We start from the raw sequence: 18798 nt of genomic DNA, 5'->3' as shown, positions 1-18798 counted from the left end.
CTTTTTTTCAATCATGGATTTTACAGTATTCGTGCATATATAACCTAAAAATATGCTAAAATATTCAAATTAAATATTGCATATATGATTTCTTCCTAAAGCATAGTATACTTTGCCAGTGCCCTACCCATCCTCAGGTCTGATTGTTGTATTTATACCACCAACTTCCAGCTGCCTGAGGTCTTCTGGCATCTGGAGCCTTACTTTCCTAGTGAGGTCACTGGAGGCTAAATTAGTTTAAACTTTAAAAGTAATTTAGCAGGTTGTATCAAAGGCCCTAAAAATGTGCATACCCTTTGATCCAACAAGTGGAAATAATCAGATAGATGGGTCAAGATATGGGCCAAGATATGAGTCAAGAAGCATATTTAAGGATGTTTTCACATTCTTACCTAATTTAAAAAACAGAGTATCTAAATGTTAAAAAAAGAGGACTGTTAAATAAATTGTAACAAATTTGTACAGTGGAATACTGTTCAGTACTTCAAATGATACAAATGTTTATTGGTTACATTGAGAGTTTATGATCTGTTCATTGGTATGCTAGTAGTTCATTGGTAAATATGTGTTAAGACAATCTTTGCTTCTCACTTCAATCTCTTAATTGTAGATACTAGACTGATGAGATCGTGGCTAGAAACGGCCACTTTAAAAAAAGTTCTACATACATATAATGCATAGAAAAACATCTAGAATATTGACAATAACTTGTCATTTGTTGTCTCTATTCTAGATCTTTTAGCTTCCCTGGTGGTGCAGTGGTAAAGAATCCACCTGCCAGGGCAGGAGACATCAGAAACAGGGATTCAGTCCCTGGGTTAGGAAGATCCCCTGGAGAAGGAAATGGCAACCCATTCCAGTATTCTTACCTGGGAAATCCCATGAGCAGAGGAGCCTGGTGGGCTACCGGCCATGGTATTGCAGAGAGTCAGACACGACTGAGCATAGCACAGCTCACTGTAGGTCTTGCATATAGTGGCAAATATTTATTAGCTTATTAGATGAATAATAAAGAGAGTCAATGATGAGAATGTGTTACAAAGTAAGGGTTTTGATTATTTCAAATTTGTACAGTTAAAGTCCATTTTAAAAAGTAAAGAAAAGGGAAAAACAAGCTAGGAGGTTATACACTAAACTGTTAATGTGAGTTATATCTGACTGGGACTTTAAGGGCGATTGTTTTCTTTATACTCACTTAAGAGTTTCTAATTTGACTATAATTCTATATTACTTTTATAATGGAGAAATAATAAAAGTCAAAACTATTACATTTAATATTAAAAATACTCAGCAATAACAACAGTGAAGCTTTACAGTCTTAATACACAAAAGACTATTGTCTGTGTTGGCCAATTATGTAACAAATGTATTACACTGATTTGTGGGGCATCCCATGTAGAATACAGCTGAAACATTTCTGTAAACAATGGATAAATTATATTGGATTTATTTCACCTATGGCAGGCCACTTTTGCACAGTACTTAGAAACTTAGAAAAATTGCAGGGTTGTTTATCAACTAATAAATAAGCTACTATTAAAGCCATTTGGAAAATATTCTCCTGGGTTGTAAGGTGTTATTGATATGGAGGTGTCTGAATGTACTTACTTTTTTAGGGAAAGGAGAATTTATAATGTTATTACTTAAATTATCTTATCTTAAATAAAGGAGAACTGGGGCCTTCCCTGGTAGCTCAGTGGTTAAGAACCTGCCTGCCAATGCAGGAGACATGGGTTTGATCCCTGATCCAGGAAAACCCCACGTGCCACAGAGCAACTAAGTCTGTAATTAAAAAAAAAAAAATAAGAGCTGCAGATTTAATTTGTTTAAATGTTCAAAGTTTCAAATAGTGAAGTCAAAGGTTATTTTAAAAAATTGAGGTTGCTTTGGGACGTGGTTAGATGTCTCTGCTAAATATTCCCTAGTGTTTTCCATAGGATCACATTTTCTTGTCATGGCTTATTCAAGTACCTGTGCCAGTCTTTAGATTGTAAGCTCAATAAGAACAGAAGTAATATCTGTCTTACTGGCAAATTATAGGAACTTAACATTAAAAAAAAAAGAATGTATAAATGAATGGAGTTGTGATTTTTAAAAAACATTTTATTAGAGTATAGTTGATTTACAACATTGGGCAGTTAGTTTCAGGTGTACAGCAGATTGAATCAGTTATTCAGTTCAGTCACTCAGTCATGTCCAACTCTTTGCAACCACATGGACTGCAGCATGCCAGGCTTCCCTATCCATCACGATCTCCTGGAGCTTGCTCAAACTCATGTACATAGAGTCGGTGATGCCATCCAAGCATCTCATCCTCTGTTGTCCCCTTGTCCTCCCACCTTCAATCTTTCCCAGCATCAGGGTTTTTCCAATGAGTCATTCTTCACATCAGGTGGCCAAAGTATTGGAGCTTCAGCTTCAGCATCAGTCCTTCCAGTGAATATTCAGGACTAATTTCCTTTAGGACTGACTGGTTTGATCTCCTTGCAGTCCAAGGGACTTTCAAGAGTCTTCTCCAACACCACAGTTCAAAGGCATCAATTCTTTGGTGCTCAGCTTTCTTTATAGTCCAACTCTCACATCTATATATGACTACTGGAAAAACCATAGCTTTGACTAGATGGACCTTTGTTGGCAAAGTAATGTCTCTGCTTTTTAATATGCTGTCTAGGTTGGCCATACCTTTTCTTCTAAGGAGCGAGTGTCTTTTAATTTCATGGCTGCAGTCACCATCTGCAGTGATTTTGGAGCCCCCTCCCCCCCCCAATAAAGACTCTTACTTACTGTTTCCATTCTTTCTCCATTTATTTGCTATGGAGTGATGGGACTGGATGCCATGATCTTAGTTTTTTGAATATTGAATTTTAAGCTAAAATTTTCACTCTCCTCTATCACTCTCATAAAGAGGCTCCTTAATTCTGATGCTGGAGCTGAAGCTCCAATACTTTGGCACAGAACTGACTCGTTGGAAAAGACCCTGATACTGGGAAAGATTGAAGGCAGGAGGAGAAGGGGACAACAGAGGATGAGATGGTTAGATGGCATCACCAACTCGATGGACATGAGTTTGAGCAAGCTCTAGGAGATCGTGATGGGCGGGGAAGCCTGGCGTGCTGCAGTCTATGGGGTTGCAGAGTTGGACATGACTGAGTGACTGAACTGAATGTGTATATGTCAGTCCTGATCTCTCAATTTATCTCTTCGCTTCCCTCCTCCCCACCATAACCATAAATTTTTTTAGATTCCACATATAAGCAGTATCAGATGATAGTTGTCTTTATCTGGCTTACTTCACTCTGTATGACATTCTCTAGATCCATCTACCACCTCTGCAAATGACCCAATTTCATTCCCCTTTTTATGACTGAGTTAATATTCCATTGTATGTATGTATTATATCTTTTGTATCCATTCCACTCTTGATGGACATTTAGGTTGCTTCTGTGTCCTGGCTATTGGAAATAGTGCTGCAGTGAATATTGGGGTGCATATATCTTTTTGAATTATGGTTTTCTCCAGATATATGCCCAGGAGTGCATTATATGACAGCTTATTTTCATTTTTTTAAGGAACCTCCATACTGTTCTCCATAGTTGCTGAACCAACTTACATTCCCACAAACAGTGTAAGTCTTTTCCACACACCCTCCAGCATTTATTGTTTGTAGATTTTTTTGATGATGGCCGTTAGAATTGTGATTTAGAACAAGAAAATAAAGGGTTGGGGTTTTGAAATGCACTATGGATATGGTTCCTTACACACTGATGCAGAATTATATGTTACATTAAGATTTGAAGTTTTAAGGTGAGATATTTACATTTGTAGTTGACACTAGCCAACTGCAGTAAATGAAATGCCAAGATACAAATATACTACTAAAAATTCCTATGAGGTGTAAAATGTAGAGAATAATGGTAGATAAGCTCGCTCAATTGCGTCCGACTCTTTGCGAGCCCATGGACTGTAGCCCACCAGGCTCCTCTGTCCATGGAGTTTTCCAGGCAAGAGTACTGGAGTGGGTTGCCATTTCCTTCTCCAGGGGATCTTCCTAACCCAGGGATTGAACCCAGGTCTCCTGCACTGCAGGCAGATGCTTTACCATCTGAGCCACCAGGGAAGCTCAAGCTACATATCATAAGATAAATTCAGCACTGGGAGGGAACTAAAGAGCATCTAAAAGTCAATCCTTTCATTTAGTATGTGAATAAATGATAACCAATAAAATTTAAATAACTTACAAGGTGACATAGCTCATTACTGATAATACCAGACTATGTGCCAGGTCTCCTGATTTGTTGGTCTAGATCTCTTTTCCACCTAAACCAAGGCAAGCAAGCTAGTGGGGTGTCAGAGGCAATCCTTTTGTTCTTTGAACATGCTAGTCCAGACTAGCATGGTTCTTTAGCCACAGAGAGCAACACCAACGTGAGGCCATTAGGAAGGGCATTGTAAAAGAAACAGAAGAGGTCACCTCCAGAATACTGTACATAGTTCTGTGTCCACACCGGAGGAAAGGTATGCTAAAGCTAGAGAAGAACCACAGGGGGACATGAAACTAATCTGACAGCTGGAGGAATAGGATATAAACGTTCTGACATTTCAACCTGAGATGTCAAAGGAAACTAATGTCGGGACTGGACGTGAAACTTCTGAAGTTGCAACACAGAACAAAATGAGACCCTTCCACAAAACAGGCCTGGATGCCATTGTCAGATATGGCAATGAATTGGATGATCCAAAAGACTGAGTATGATAAGTATGATAAGTCCTATGGCCTTATTTACAAAGCCCTTTCTCTTGTCATTTTGACTCCCGCCTGATCCCTGGAAACGTCACCAATGGAGAAGGGACAATGAGTGCCTAGTTGTCTCCCTTGGCGACGGTGGTGCTCCAGCTGCCAACAGGCCGACACTGACTTGGAGTTCTTCCTCTGTTGACCTTCATTTCATTCCAAATCCTGGATTATTGTGAATGAGAGACACCTTCTCTCCATCAGTCATAACTGTCAAATACTGATGTCTTTTATCCATTTTCTCTTGTCTGCATAAACTAATTTTATGCCTGTGAATACTTTCCTGTGTAAGTATGCCTTGATTTATAATAGCCATAGTGAAAACTGTTTGTTATGAAACTGTCAGAACATTCAAAAAAGTGTTTTGTGTTTCCAAAAATAAATAAATTATTCCATTTGTTTCCTATCTTTGGTGTGTTCCATTTCTTCCTTAAAGTTAATCAGATGTCATAGTGTTCAGCTTTCCTTTCCTGAGGGTTTTTTCCTTCTTTTATCTTCCCTTTTACATTTAACATTTTTAAATATTTATTTTTATTTATTTGGCTGTACTGGGTCTTAGTTGTGGCATGCAGGATCTTCAATTTTCATTTTGGCATGTGGGATCTCGTTCCTCAACCAGGAAAAGAACCTGGGCCCCATGCGTTGGGAGTGTGGAGTCTTAGCTGCTGAATCACCAGGGAAGTCCCTGTACTTTTAGTGTCCCCTTTCATGCATATTTTGTGCACATATATACGTTGGGCTGCATGAGGTCTCAGCTGTGGCATGTGGGATCTTGGCTGCATCATGCGGGGCCTTTCGTTGTGGAGCGTGGGCTCCCACAGTTGTGCTGTGCAGGCTTAGTTGCTCTGCAACATGTGGGATTTTAGTTCTCAGATCAGGATCAAACCTGCCTTCCCCACATCTCAAGGCAGAGTCTTAACCACTGGACCACCAGAGAAGTCCTTTGTACATATTTTTTAAAACTGATATTTTCATATTTGTTGGAAAGCTTAGAGGTATTGATATGTCTATTTTTCATTAGCAGACACTGATGAACTCTTCTGCTAGTGAGCAATTATTCTAAAAAAAGCTTTGCAAAAAAATATGAATATTAAAAACTAAATAATAACACTAAACTGATAATAACAGTTATCTCTAAGGGAGGGAATTAGAGAACTTCAATATTCTATATAAAAATTTTCTTCATTGTTTGATTTTTATACACTAAATATCTATAACCTGAGCTAGAAAACAATTATAATAAATACTAATAACAACATTAAATATGTGATATCTAATAGCTAAGTAAATAAATATCTTTCTCAGTGTAAATAGGTCTCTTAGGGCCTCTTTCAAGCTAGCAAAATACTGTTCTTTATAAGAGATAATTTGCTGTATGGACTCTTGGTTACTAGCACTTTGAGCTCCACAAAATATTGGCTCTGCCTTTTAGTAATAGGCATACCAAGAAAGGGATTCTGCACTTTGGTAAAGCACTGGCTTCAACAAACATAAGTAAGTTTGTTTATTGCAGTATTTCTCAGGGTGCTTAATATGCTAATATGCCCTGTCACTCCCGCCTAGAAGTTTAAGTGGGAACAGAGGATAGTACACAGGTTTTTCCAAACTTACTTATTTCCAATACCTCTTTTCCTCCCAAAACCACTGTTCCAAGGCACATATTTTGGGAAATACTGCTACAGGATATTAAAGAAAGAATTCATTTCATAGAAATATGTAATGAAGGACACTACTTCTTCTTATTGCAGGATTTATCCATATCTAAATATACACTGCTCTCTCCACATCGTTTTTGAGCCAGATCTAGAACATTGAAGGTATAGATTTTTCCAATATTAACCTAACCTTACATTTAAAAAATAAACTTGTTTGTGATAGACTATGTGTTGATATATTTAAAATTGGGCTTCCCAGGTAGCGCTAGTGGCTGCCAGTGCAGGAGACATTAAGAGACACAAGGTTCGATCCCTGGGTCAGGAAGATCCCCTGGAGGAGGGCCTGGCGACCCACTCCAGTATTCTTGCCTGGAGAATCCCATGGACGGAGGAGCCTGGAGGGCTACAGTCCACAGGGTCTCACAGAGTCAGACACAACTGAAGCAATTTAGGAGCATGCATGTTTAAAACTGTGATTTATATTTAGGATTTTTACTTACTATGCTTATAGGAGAGAATATGCTTATACGAAAACCCTTTAATTTTCCATTCTTGTCCTGTGTTGTCAGGTTTTGGTGTTAAATTTCTTGCTGGTCTCATAAAATGAGTTGTTAAATGTTCCATCTTTTTTTTTTCCCTCTCTGGTAGTTTGTGAAATCTTGGTATTAACTCTCCTTTGAATGTTTGGTAGAATTCCCTGAATAAGTTTCAGAGCCTGGAATTTTATCTTGCTATGTTTTATTTCACTGGACAGTTTTCAGTTTTGCAAGAGAATCTCATATCAGCAAGAGGAGTCAGACCCTATTCAGTGTAGGGACCATAGTCCTACAACCTCGCCCGTAACAGGTAGTGGACTTAGTTGGACTTTAGTTAGGGCTTCCCTGGTGGCTCAGAAAGTAAAGCATCTGCCTGCTATGCGGGATACCTGGGTTTGACTCTTGGGTCGGGAAGATCCCCTGGAGAAGGAAATGGCAACCCTCTCCAGTACTCTTGCCTGGAAAATCCCACGGACGGAGGAGCCTGGTAGGCTACAGTCCACGGGGTCGCAGAGTCGGACACGACTGAGCAACTTCACTTTCACTTTAGTTGGACACAAGGGAAAATGCTTCAAGCATCCCTGCCAGCTTGAAGATAAGGTTCAGGTTCAGAGCAAGTGGTGAAGCAGCCAGAAATTTAACAGGGCGATCCTGGAATTGAAGCAGGCATAGAAGAGCTGAGATAAGCTGCTCACCTCCTTGGCTGACTGGGACACTACACATGTATAGCGGAGATCCAACAGACCTTGGAGAATCCAGCAAAAACTAAAAGATGAGGGAGACTTGAGTACAGGCTGAAGCTTTGAATGCATTCCCTAATCCACACATATCAATCAGCAGAGGGTGAAAACCTAACTCACTCAAGGTATTTGAGTACAACCTCTGCCCCAAAGCATTGACTGACCACTAAGCAGTTAGTCACAGAGGAAATCACTAGGGAGCCAGGCTAAGCAAACACAGCAAACTAACAAAAATAAAACAGCAGAGGGACTTTCCCAGCAGCACAGTGGTTAAGACTGTGTCTTCCAATGCATGAAGTGTGGGTTCGGTCCCTGGTCGGGAACTAAGATCTCACATGCTACGGGGTTAGGCCAAAAGTAAAAAAACTAATTAATTAAAAATAAATATAACAGCAGAGACTGGAGGCTGTACATCAGAGAAACAGAGTCTGCAGTTTAAGCATCTTATTAAACAAAAAATGAAAAATCCAATAACCATTAAAAATATAAAATGGAACTCAGAGTAGCTAAAATATTATCTAAAATTTCCAATTTTTTTAAATCAAAAAATACTAGACATGCAAAAAAACCTAGGAAAGTTATACCCATATACAAGAAAAACAAACAAAAAAACAAAAAGGAGAAGAAACTAGGAACAGAACCAGCTTTTACTTTTAGCAGGGAAACACTCCAAGGCAGCCATTATAAATATGTTCAAATAACTGCCAAAGCCTTTGACTGTGTGGATCACAATAAACTGTGGAAAATTCTGAAAGAGATTGGAATGCCAGACCACCTGAACTACCTCTTAAGAAATCTGTATGCAGGTCAGGAAGCAGCAGTTAGAACTGGACATGGAACACCAGATTGGTTCCAAATAGGAAAAGGAGTAAGTCAAGGCTGTATATTGTCACCTTGCTTATTTAGCTTATATGCAGAGTACATCATGAGAAACGCTGGACTGGAAGAAACACAAGCTGGAATCAAGATTGCCGGGAGAAATACCAATAACCTCAGATATGCAGATGACACCACCCTTATGGCAGAAAGTGAAGAGGAACTCAAAGCTTCTTGATGAAAGTGAAAGAGGAGAGTGAAAAAGTTGGCCTAAAGCTCAACATTCAGAAAATGAAGATCATGGCATCCGGTCCCATCACTTCAAGGGAAATAGATGGGGAAACAGTGGAAAGTGTCAGACTTTATTTTTTTGGGCTTCAGAATCACTGCAGATGGTGACTGCAGCCATGAAATTAAAAGACGCTTACTCCTTGGAAGGAAAGTTATGACCAACCTAGATAGTATATTCAAATGCAGAGACATTACTTTGCGGACTAAGGTCCGTCTAGTCAAGGCTATGGTTTTTCCTGTGGTCATGTATGGATGTGAGAGTTGGACTGTGAAGAAGGCTAAGCACCGAAGAATTGATGGTTTTGAACTGTGGTGTTGGAGAAGACTCTTGAGAGTCCCTTGGACTGCAAGGAGATCCAACCAGTCCATTCTGAAGGAGATCGGCCCTGTGATTTCTTTGGAAGGAATGATGCTAAAGCTGAAACTCCAGTACTTTGGCCACCTCATGCAAAGAGTTGACTCATTGGAAAAGACTCTGATGCTGGGAGGGATTGGGGGCAGGAGAAAGGGGGTGCAGGAGGAGAAAGGGACGACAGAGGATGAGATGGCTGGATGGCATGACTGACTTGATGGATGTGAGTCTGAGTGAACTCGGGGAGTTGGTGATGGACAGAGAGGCCTGGCGTGCTGCGATTCATGGGGTTGCAAAGAGTCGGACATGACTGAGTGACTGAAATGAACTGAACTGAACTGAACTGAACTTTAGAAATGCTAACAATGAATCAACACAAAGCAAATCTCAATAGGAAAATAGTATTACAAAGAACCAAATGGAAATCCTAGATTTGAAAAGTATAATAACTCAAATGAAAAATTGATTACATGGTTTCAACAGCAGATTGGAGATGACAGGAGAAATAATCGGTGAAGTTGAAGACAGACTAATAGAAATTGTCCACACCTAAGGATAGAGAAAAAAGGATTGAAGAAAATTAAAGAGTCTTAGAAACCTTGGAGTCAAGTATTCCAGCTTTAATGGGAGTCCCAAAATGGGGAGGGAGAAAGGAGTAGAAAACATATTTCAAGAAACTGGCCAAAAAACATCCGAAATTTAATGAAACCTTAACTTACAAATCCTAAAACTCAATGAAATTTCAACAGGATAAAAGAAAACCACACCTCGACATGAGGCAAATTTCTGAAAACCAAAGGCAAAGAGAAAAATCTTGAAAGCAGCAAGAGAAAATGACTCATCATTATAGGGGGACAACAATTAATAGCTAACTTCTCACTAGAAATAATGAAGTCCACAAAGACAGTAGAATGACATATTAAAAGGGCTGGGGAAAAAGTACCATGCTCTTAACCAAGAATTCTATATCCAATAAAACCATTCTTTGAAAAGGAAATTGAAATAAAGATATTATCAGATAAGCAAAAACTGAGAGGAGATGTTACTAGCAGACTTATTATACTATACTGTTAGATCTACTACAGATTGTCAGGCTATATAAAAAAGCAAGATCCAAGTATATACAGTTCATAAGACATACACGTTAGATTCACAGATACAAATAAGTTAAAAGATGGAAACCGATATACCATGCAATCAGTAATCATAAGAGAGGTGGAGTGGCTCATTAATGTCAGACAGAATTGGCTTTAGGACATAGAATATTCTGAGAGATAAGCAGGGAAATTTCATAATGGATATGACCCCTCATAAGTGTATACATACTTAACAAAAGAGTCCTAAAATACATGCAGCAAAAAGTGACATAACTGAAAGGGAAAATTGATAATTCAACAATTTTAATCAGAGATTTTAAGACTTTGCTCTCCATATATGGTGACCACGAGAAGCACCTCAAAGAACTCAGCCTGCAAGCAACATAACCGACCGAGAGCCCCAGCTAATGTCCCCACTGCCAGTGAGTTGGGATAGTGTGTGTCATTTCAGCCGGCTCAATACCTAATTGTTACAGGCTTAGAGCTCAAAACAGCTTGTATTGGTCAACCAGGGCAGGACTGGTAGCAAGATGTCAGGGTCTTGGTGGTAAAAACCTAAGATCCTAAGATACGGATGGGGACATCTGGATAGGTGCCTTTGAGGATACTGTCTTTGCAAACCACCATGCCCCTGGGGCCTGTGCTGGCAGAGGTGACCCATATTCCTTAAAAAGAGCTAACACTTCCACTCTGCTGGCAGTGGGTGCTCTCTGAAGCTGCCCTCACCCCCACCACCTCCCCTGGCCAGCAGGCTGTGTCAGACCTAAGTAAATTACACACTCAAAATTCTACTTGTGAGTGTGTGTGTGTGTGTGTTCCTGGGGAATCTGTTGCTTTTTTAAGTTTTCTCAGTCTCTGACTGAAAATATTTCTGAAACAGTAGGTTCTATCACTGAAACCTTTAGGCCTCTCTGCCACGAGGAACAGCTGTAATTTCATTATGAAGCAGAGTTGAATTAATTTTCTCTCCTAATGATCTGGGGAGAGTTTGCTTTGAGATACCGAAGTAACTTTTCAGCAACATACCATATGAACCCCAGGCAAAAACTAATCTGCTAAATCTGCAATCTCATTTAGCCTCCAACACAAATTGGCACCTCAGCATCACCTCCAGGACAGTCAGACCTGCCATCCTTGGCCATCAGTCTAAATAAAAGACAAGCCACCAAACTAAATGTAGCTATTCCTCTGAGGCTGATGCCATCCGCTGTACCATCTTCTGCTTCTCCTGTTGACAATTACTAGGGCTGGGACTGGAGAGAGACAAAGAAGACATTTAGAACAAACATATGGAAGACTCCTTTTTAAGGCCCACCCTACACTAGCTTCCCTGGTGGCTCAAGACAGGAAAGAATCTGCCCGCAATGCAGGAGACCTGGTTTGATCCTTGGGTTGGGAAGGTCTCCTGGAGGAAGGCATGACAACCCACTCCAGTATTCTTGCCTGGAGAATCCCCATGGACAGAGGAGCCTGGTGGGCTTCAGTCCATGGGGCTGCAAAGAGTTGGACACGACTGACCGACCAAGCACAGTACAGCTACTCCAGCACTTGCTCCATCCGAGAGTCAGAGCCTCCTTACATTTTGACACCCTTGTGTCACCCTAGTCCCAGCACTGTACATCACCAACCATAATGTCCATTATGGTGTAATGGACAAAGCATCAGCCCGAGGGTGAAGGGGGAGGGGTAGAAGTAGATTATTTACAGAGAAAGTGACCTTGGAGTTAATTGAGGAAGGTGAAGGAAGTCACTGCAGAAAACTGGGATGGACAAGGTGGTAGTCTGGTGATAGGAAAAGAAGCACACGGTCAGATACAGGTCTGGGATAAGAACTGGGAACAGAATAAAGGTAAATGGCTTAGAACACAGAGTGTAAACAAAACAAGGATGCTGGAAGCTTGCTGGGCAAGACAACTAAACTCCTGACTATTTCCATAGAATCACACTAACCAATCATGTTATAAGGTGGGGAGAGAAAATAAATCGCTATAGGACTAAAATCTGTATGTTAACTTTCTCAAAGTCTGGGAAGAATTCTGGGGGCAAGTTGGGCCAACTAAAGTTTAAGGGCCCTTGTACGACTATTATCTTTCTGAGGAAGGGGAAGGGCATATGTGCAAAAATCAGTATACTGAAGATAAAAAAATTAATGACTTGCATCTGGGCACTGTTTTATAGGTTACAAAATCCCCTAACATTGTCTTTTTAGTTCTGTCTTTTTTTTCCCCTGTTTGTCATTTCTGTTACCAATTCTGAAAAACCTCTTTCCCCTGCAGGTTGAGACCTATTTTTTGAAACTGCTCTACTGAGATACAACTTACATACCATATAATTCACTAACTTATATGATTAAAAGGTTCTTATGCAAAAGTTGCACAACCACCAGACAATTTCAGAACATTACCTTTACTCTCAAAAGAGATCCCAGACCCATTAGCCGCCACTCTCCCTTTATCCTCAACTTCTCCAACTGCAGGCAAGCACTACATGTAGAGTTACCTATTTTGGACATTATCTTTTTCATTTTAGTTTAAAGCGTCCACAGGGGTTAGAAGTCCTTACCTTTGGAACTCCTAATTTCTAATGGTGTGACTCTTGCAATAGTTAGAGACTTGTGACAGAAATAGGAGGGAAAGAGAAATGATACCGACTTAACCATTATATGTATACTGATAATGTTTTTATTATTTTTTACAACCATCCGATGAGCCAGGTACCATTTAACAGGTAAAGAAACTGAGGTGTATAGAAAGTAACTTGCTAAAGGTTATAAAATGAGTAAGTAACAAAGCAAGGATGTAAACTGTGCTTTTCTAACTAGAGCTCACACTGTCTTCTTTCCACTAAATCAGGAGTGCTCAAACTTTGGTAAGCACTTGAATCATGTGTACAGTTTATGAAAGACAAATTGCCTGGCCCACGAAGTTTCAGGTTTACTACTTCCGGGATGGGGACCATGGATTTGCCTTCAGAGGCTGCTGATGCTGCTCTAAGACCACTGTGTCCTGCTGCCTAACAGTATCTATCTGGGAATGTGACTGATTAAGACCACAGACGATACGATGGTTGGATGGCATCACTGACTTGGTGGCCATGAGTTTGAGCAAGCTCTGGGATTTGGTGATGGACAGGGAAGCCTAGCATGCTGCAGTCCATGGGGTCGCAAAGAGCTGGACACAACTGAACGACTGGACTGCACTGAAGATTACAGAGCCAGATGTTGAGGGAGCTTTCATATCAGATGGTCATCTTCTCAGATCAGTACGTATGACCTGTCAAAGTAATTGCTGATTAATAAAAGACAGGAGGTAAATGGAAAGGCATAATGGGGAACTAACATGCTGCAGAAGACATACTGAAGTGTGAGAATGTTTTTTTCTGGTTGGGAAATGTGATAAGCAATTAGAGAATTAGCTATGGTGTGTGAAGCACCTGGGGGTAGCATTTGTCAACTGGAGGCAAGATGTAAGGCTGCTTGTCTAGCTCAGAGCTGTCGCTACTTTAAGGGTAGAAGCGAGGCAGCAGACTGTCAGCAGCAAGTCCTTTCCTTCTTCTTTGGCTACAGCTGTAGTTGCACATTCATGCTGATTTCACTCCCAAATGTTAACTAGGCCAGAACTTGATCAGACTGAATCTCTGTACGTATAAGAAGATTCTCACAGATACCAAGAAAATGTATTCCCATGCATCTGTTCTAGCTCTGGATTTTACTGAAAACATTTGATTTTTTTTTTTTCTTCTTAGTGGGAGGGGAAGGAGGGCATCTGGAAATCACTTAATCCAGAATCTGCAGTGTAATTGCTGCAGGAGGCTCAAACGTGATTTGAACATCCTAAGCTGTGGGATTTGGTGACCAGGCTCCCAAGAGAGGATGACACAGCACAGGGAATAGCACAGGCAGCCTACCTTGCTTTATAGAAAGCAAAGATGCAGAAGTCCTTGTTGAGGTCACCAGTGCTGAGAATATTTTTAATAATTTAAATGGACAGGGGAACTTCCTTCTGTGTAGGTGAGCCTGCCCTAGGGACAAACAGAAAAAAAGAAAATAGCAAAGTGAAAACAGGAGTGCAGAGAACAGCTGGATTAGGCCTTTATAGATAGCTTTTGTTTTTTTCAGAGCACTTTTATGTATATTAACTCATGTCAAATATTATTATTATTAAACAGCGTGCAGATAAGTGTAATGAGTTAGCTCAGTTAAGGAGTTAGTTCCACTAGTTAACAGATGCACATACTAGGATTAGAGGTAGACAGTTGCTTGGAATGACAGGAAAACAAAACATTGAGAAATAATAGTAACCACATAAATGCAATCTAGGGAAAACTACATTTTCTTCCAAAATGGTGGAAGTGATATTTACTTGTTGGTATTTGGGCTTCCCTGGTAGCTCAGCTGGTACAGAATCTGCCTGCAATGTGGGAGACGTGGGTTCGACCCCTGGGTTGGGAAGACCCCCTGGAGGAGGGCATGGCAATCCACTCCAGTTTTCTTGCCTGGAGAATCCCCATGGACAGAGGAGCCTGGCAAGCCACAGTCCATGGGGTCACAAAGAGTTGGACACAACCGAGCGACGTAGCACAGCACATTTTCTTACCTCTTTCATGTTTGTTCATTCATTCATCCAATATTCAACAAATATGTATTGTGTGAGTGCCTCCTACCCTCAGTTATTCTGTTCTGTGGGCCTTAAGAATGTAGAAATGAGATAATGGTTTCTCTTTACTCCCTAAGGCTATGTGTCAGAAACTGTTTTAGGTGCTAGGGATAGAAAACAAACAGACAAACAAAGCAAGAAATGTGTAAACCAGTTTGTAGTAAGTCACTTTAAGAAAGGGGAACAAAAGGTACAATGTATAGATGTGATAAAGCAAGTATAATACAATGTTAACAGGAGAATCTAGGTGGTGGCTATATCAGTCTTTACTGTAAAATCTTTCAACTTTAAGTTTGAAAATTTTTATGATTAAAATGTTGTAGAAAAAAGTTATTGGAATGATAAAGAAGATGGGAATTTGGGAAAAGTTCATGGAAAATGTGGCATTGTTTTTTTATTCTTCTTCCTCTCAATTACCTAATATCCCCTTAGCTATGAGTCCATCAAGTTCCAAATTCCAGTTGGCCTTTCTTGGCTCTGAAAAGCTCTGCCATAATCCTAAAAGATTGTTATCTTTTCACTGAGGGAAGAACTTGTAGGAGAAGCAGCACTTAACCACCCACCCCTCAGCAATCTGATAAGGCTTCTTGCTAACCTCTCCCAAATGCCTGCCTCTGGATTCCAGGAAGCTTCTCTCCCCAGCTTAGTTTCTTGTCTGAGCTTCTGTGGAGTTTGGTTGGGGATGGTAACCTTAAATATTTAAAAAGTGAAAAGAATATCTGTTTTTTTCTAATACTCTTAATTTTCTTTAGTAATTTTTTCAAAGTAATTCTGAATTTAAGATAATTTACTAAGTTTTGAAAGAGAATGCAATAGACTTGAGTTCTTCTTTAGATGGTAGGGCCTGGAGCTCACTGATACCAGTCCCGGGATCACGGGAGCAGAGGTTGGAAGTGGCTAGTCTAGTCCTCCCTCTCTTTCCTGTGCTTCAGCAAAGGCTCCTTCTCCAGTTTCAGCCCTTTCGGGGCCTTTTCTCATAGCGCCTTTATATAAAGGCTTGCATCTGTGTCACGTCCTTTGTTAAATACTGTAAATATAAAAGTTCATTTTAATACAATAATCCTAGCATGTAATTGCCATTATTCCCATTTAACAGATGAGAACATTGAGCAAGGGAGGTTGAGTGACTTGCTCAGGGAGCTGCAGCGAATACAGAAATCTGGTTCCAGAAGTGGCCCCACTCTTGGTCACCAGCAGCTACTGTCTTTTGTAACCAAGTGCCTAACTGTCCACCTAAACCACTTCACTTAAAGGTATTAATAAATCGACATGCATAGTTTTAACATTTCCACAGTCTTAACTCCTCAGGAACCTCCATGTTTGGGATTTCAAACTACGGTTAGAAGGGGCGTTGATGTCGGGAGGGAGGGCGTTCCTCAGAGCCCCCTCAAATTACCTTTCTTTCGAAAGAAGGGCTACAGAAAGTCGCCTGTTAAGTTAGAGGATGGTCTTTGGAGATTTCCAAGAGAGGAAATATTTAAAGCCAGAGAGTGAAATATTATTTGGCAAACGGGAGGGGAAAAAAAAATTCATTTTCAGAACACAAGTTTTTAGTCTGGATAATGGATAAATGACATTAACTCTTTGTTTCATCTTACTCTTCCAAGCTTGTTCTGACTTTGCGTCTCAAACCTGAGGCGTCCATCCCCTCTGTTATTTGATCTGCCCTTTTAGCTTTTTATCCCTTTTGAAATAGGTGGGGGCATACCCAATTAAAACACGCAGAAGGCTCCGTTCTTCTCCCTTGGTCCTCGGCAGGCCGTCGTCGTTGATAGGGTTAACCGGGTGGGTAGGGAGGAGGGTCGGGCTCACACCTTTCCCAGAGACCTCGGGCGGTGGCGGCCGGGCCCGGGAGGGGTGGAGGCGGGGGCCAGACGCCTCGCCGCCGCCTTGGCGAATAGCAGTGCGCTGCCCTCCCGGATTGGAGCAGCAGCATCACGCTGACCTCTGCCTGGGATGTAAACCGGGACGGCCGCAGCGGGCAGAGAAAGGCTCTGCGCTCCTTAGGGAAAGGCAGCACCGGGCTCCGAGCTGGGAGCGGCGGCAGCCTCGGCCTGGGCAGCGCCCAGTGGCGGCTGCGGGAAGCAGAGGGAGCCCGGCGCGGGCGCGGGCGGGGAGTGTGCGTCGGTTCGCACAGGCAGCGGGAGGAGGGGCCGCGCGAGCCATGGCCGGGGATAGCGAGCAGACCCTGCAGAACCACCAGCAGCCCAACGGCGGCGAGCCCTTCCTGATCGGCGTCAGCGGGGGCACGGCCAGCGGCAAGGTACAGCGGGGCCCCGGGGCCGCGCTCTCTCCCCCTCCCTTTCGTTCCCCTCCCGGGTCCCGGCCCCGCGGCGGCGCATGTGGCCGGCGGCCGCGGGCCGTGTCAGTTGCTGCAGCCACCGCGTGGCCCACGCGCTTCCGCTCCTGGCAGCGCTCCAGTGCCGAGTCCTCCCTGCGCGGACTACGGGCGCCGCTGCGGGGGACGGGCGGGCGGGGAGCCGGGCCACCGAGGTTCCAGAGGTACCCCGGCTACCGATCGCAGGGCTGGCACGCTCCCCGGGCGGCAGTGACTCGTGGCCGGGGTCCTGTGGGGGAGGGGCAGAGAAAACGGATGCTTATTGTTTTGCAAGTCCGACGTGGGGGAGAGGGCTTTAAGCAGGGTCCTCTACGACCCCTCGGTACACCCGTCTTCCCCTGTCCTGGCGTTGATGCGCTCGCCCAGCGGCGCAGCCCGGGTGCCAAGGGCGGAGCGAGCCGCGTAGCCCTACCCGGACAGCTGCGAGAAAGCACGAGGCAGCGTCCAGGGGAAGAAGAGGAGCCCCGCTTGGACTGGATGCTGGGGCCGGGGATTGCAGGGGTTTCCGGGGAAAATCCAAATAAGAGCCAAAATAAGCGAGGTGACATCAATGTAATGATCATACCCAGGGCTTTTCTCTCTCTCTCCCTCTCTGGTTTTAAGAGGAAACGCGGTCAGCTTCAATGAGAAAGTTGTACTGGCCCCGGGCTCTTAGATGTCTGGGGCCGTAGGCGTCTTGGATCCGCGGAAAGTAGTCATCCTCTGGGAGTCTGACCCCTCTAGCAACCTGCTTTATTGTTTTATCAGCAAAGCTAGGGATATGCTTTCCTAGCTTTACCCCCTGCTTTTTCTGCAGGTGGAGAAGGGTGGAGTCCTCACAGATGTTTCTTTCTTTGCTCCCCTTCCTTTAAGGTGGCTACTTGTTTCCCCTACTGTTTAACAATCTCCAAGTTGATTCGGCGCACGGGCTCAAGGGGAGCCTGCGAGACATGGGTGCTGCGCGCTGGGTCTGGCGAGGCGAGATGATGCCTCCTAGGGTTGGGGAGAGCGGAGCAGGAAGGCTGGTTGGCGCCATGAGAGGAGAGCCACGAGGTTTTCGCTCCGGATCTGACTCTGCCGGAGCCCCTCCTCCATTTTGGTTTTACACGTTTCCCTCCAGGTCTGGACTAGTTCGGCGCGTGGGGCCCAGACGCGGCAGCTGGCGCTGTGGAACTTCTTTATTGATTAGTTAATCTCGTCCGTAGCTCCCAGGGTTAGGAAATCTGCCTGCTTTAGGGCCCAGAAGTTTATGTTGAATTTGCCCCTGGTTGAATGTCTTTTTTTAATTTTGAAATTTTTTCCATGTTAAGCCAAAGCCAAACCAGGATGCCAGTTCTTTTAGGAAGTTTAACTGTTACATTAGAACCAGCACCCCCCCCAACCCCCCCCACCCCGAGCATATTCGTGTCCCGCGGCTTTTTTGTTGTTGATGGCTGTATTCCCAGCGCTCCTAGCACAATACCTGGCGTGTGTGTGCATGTGTGTGTCGCTCAGTCGTCTTGTGACTCCATGGACTGTAGCGCTCCTACCACAATACCAGGCGTGTG

The 18798-nt window shown here is 42.7% G+C and overlaps 1 protein-coding gene across 1 annotated transcript in view; it reads left to right on the top strand.

The window, feature by feature from the left end:
* Positions 1-16834: 16834 nt before the first annotated feature.
* Positions 16835-18798, top strand: part of UCK2 (uridine-cytidine kinase 2) — a 77360-nt gene continuing 75396 nt past the window's right edge. Inside the window, exon 1 of the mRNA XM_040229981.1 lies at positions 16835-17197. Within this exon, the coding sequence (XP_040085915.1) occupies positions 17099-17197 (99 nt within the window). The 5' untranslated portion in view covers positions 16835-17098. The remainder of the gene's footprint in view (positions 17198-18798) is intronic.

This window comes from Oryx dammah, unplaced genomic scaffold (assembly GCF_014754425.2).
Source record: "Oryx dammah isolate SB20612 unplaced genomic scaffold, SCBI_Odam_1.1 HiC_scaffold_28, whole genome shotgun sequence".
Classification (NCBI taxonomy): Eukaryota; Metazoa; Chordata; class Mammalia; order Artiodactyla; family Bovidae; genus Oryx; species Oryx dammah.
Note: the sequence above shows the minus strand (reverse complement) of the source record. Positions and strands in the feature narration are given on the sequence as shown.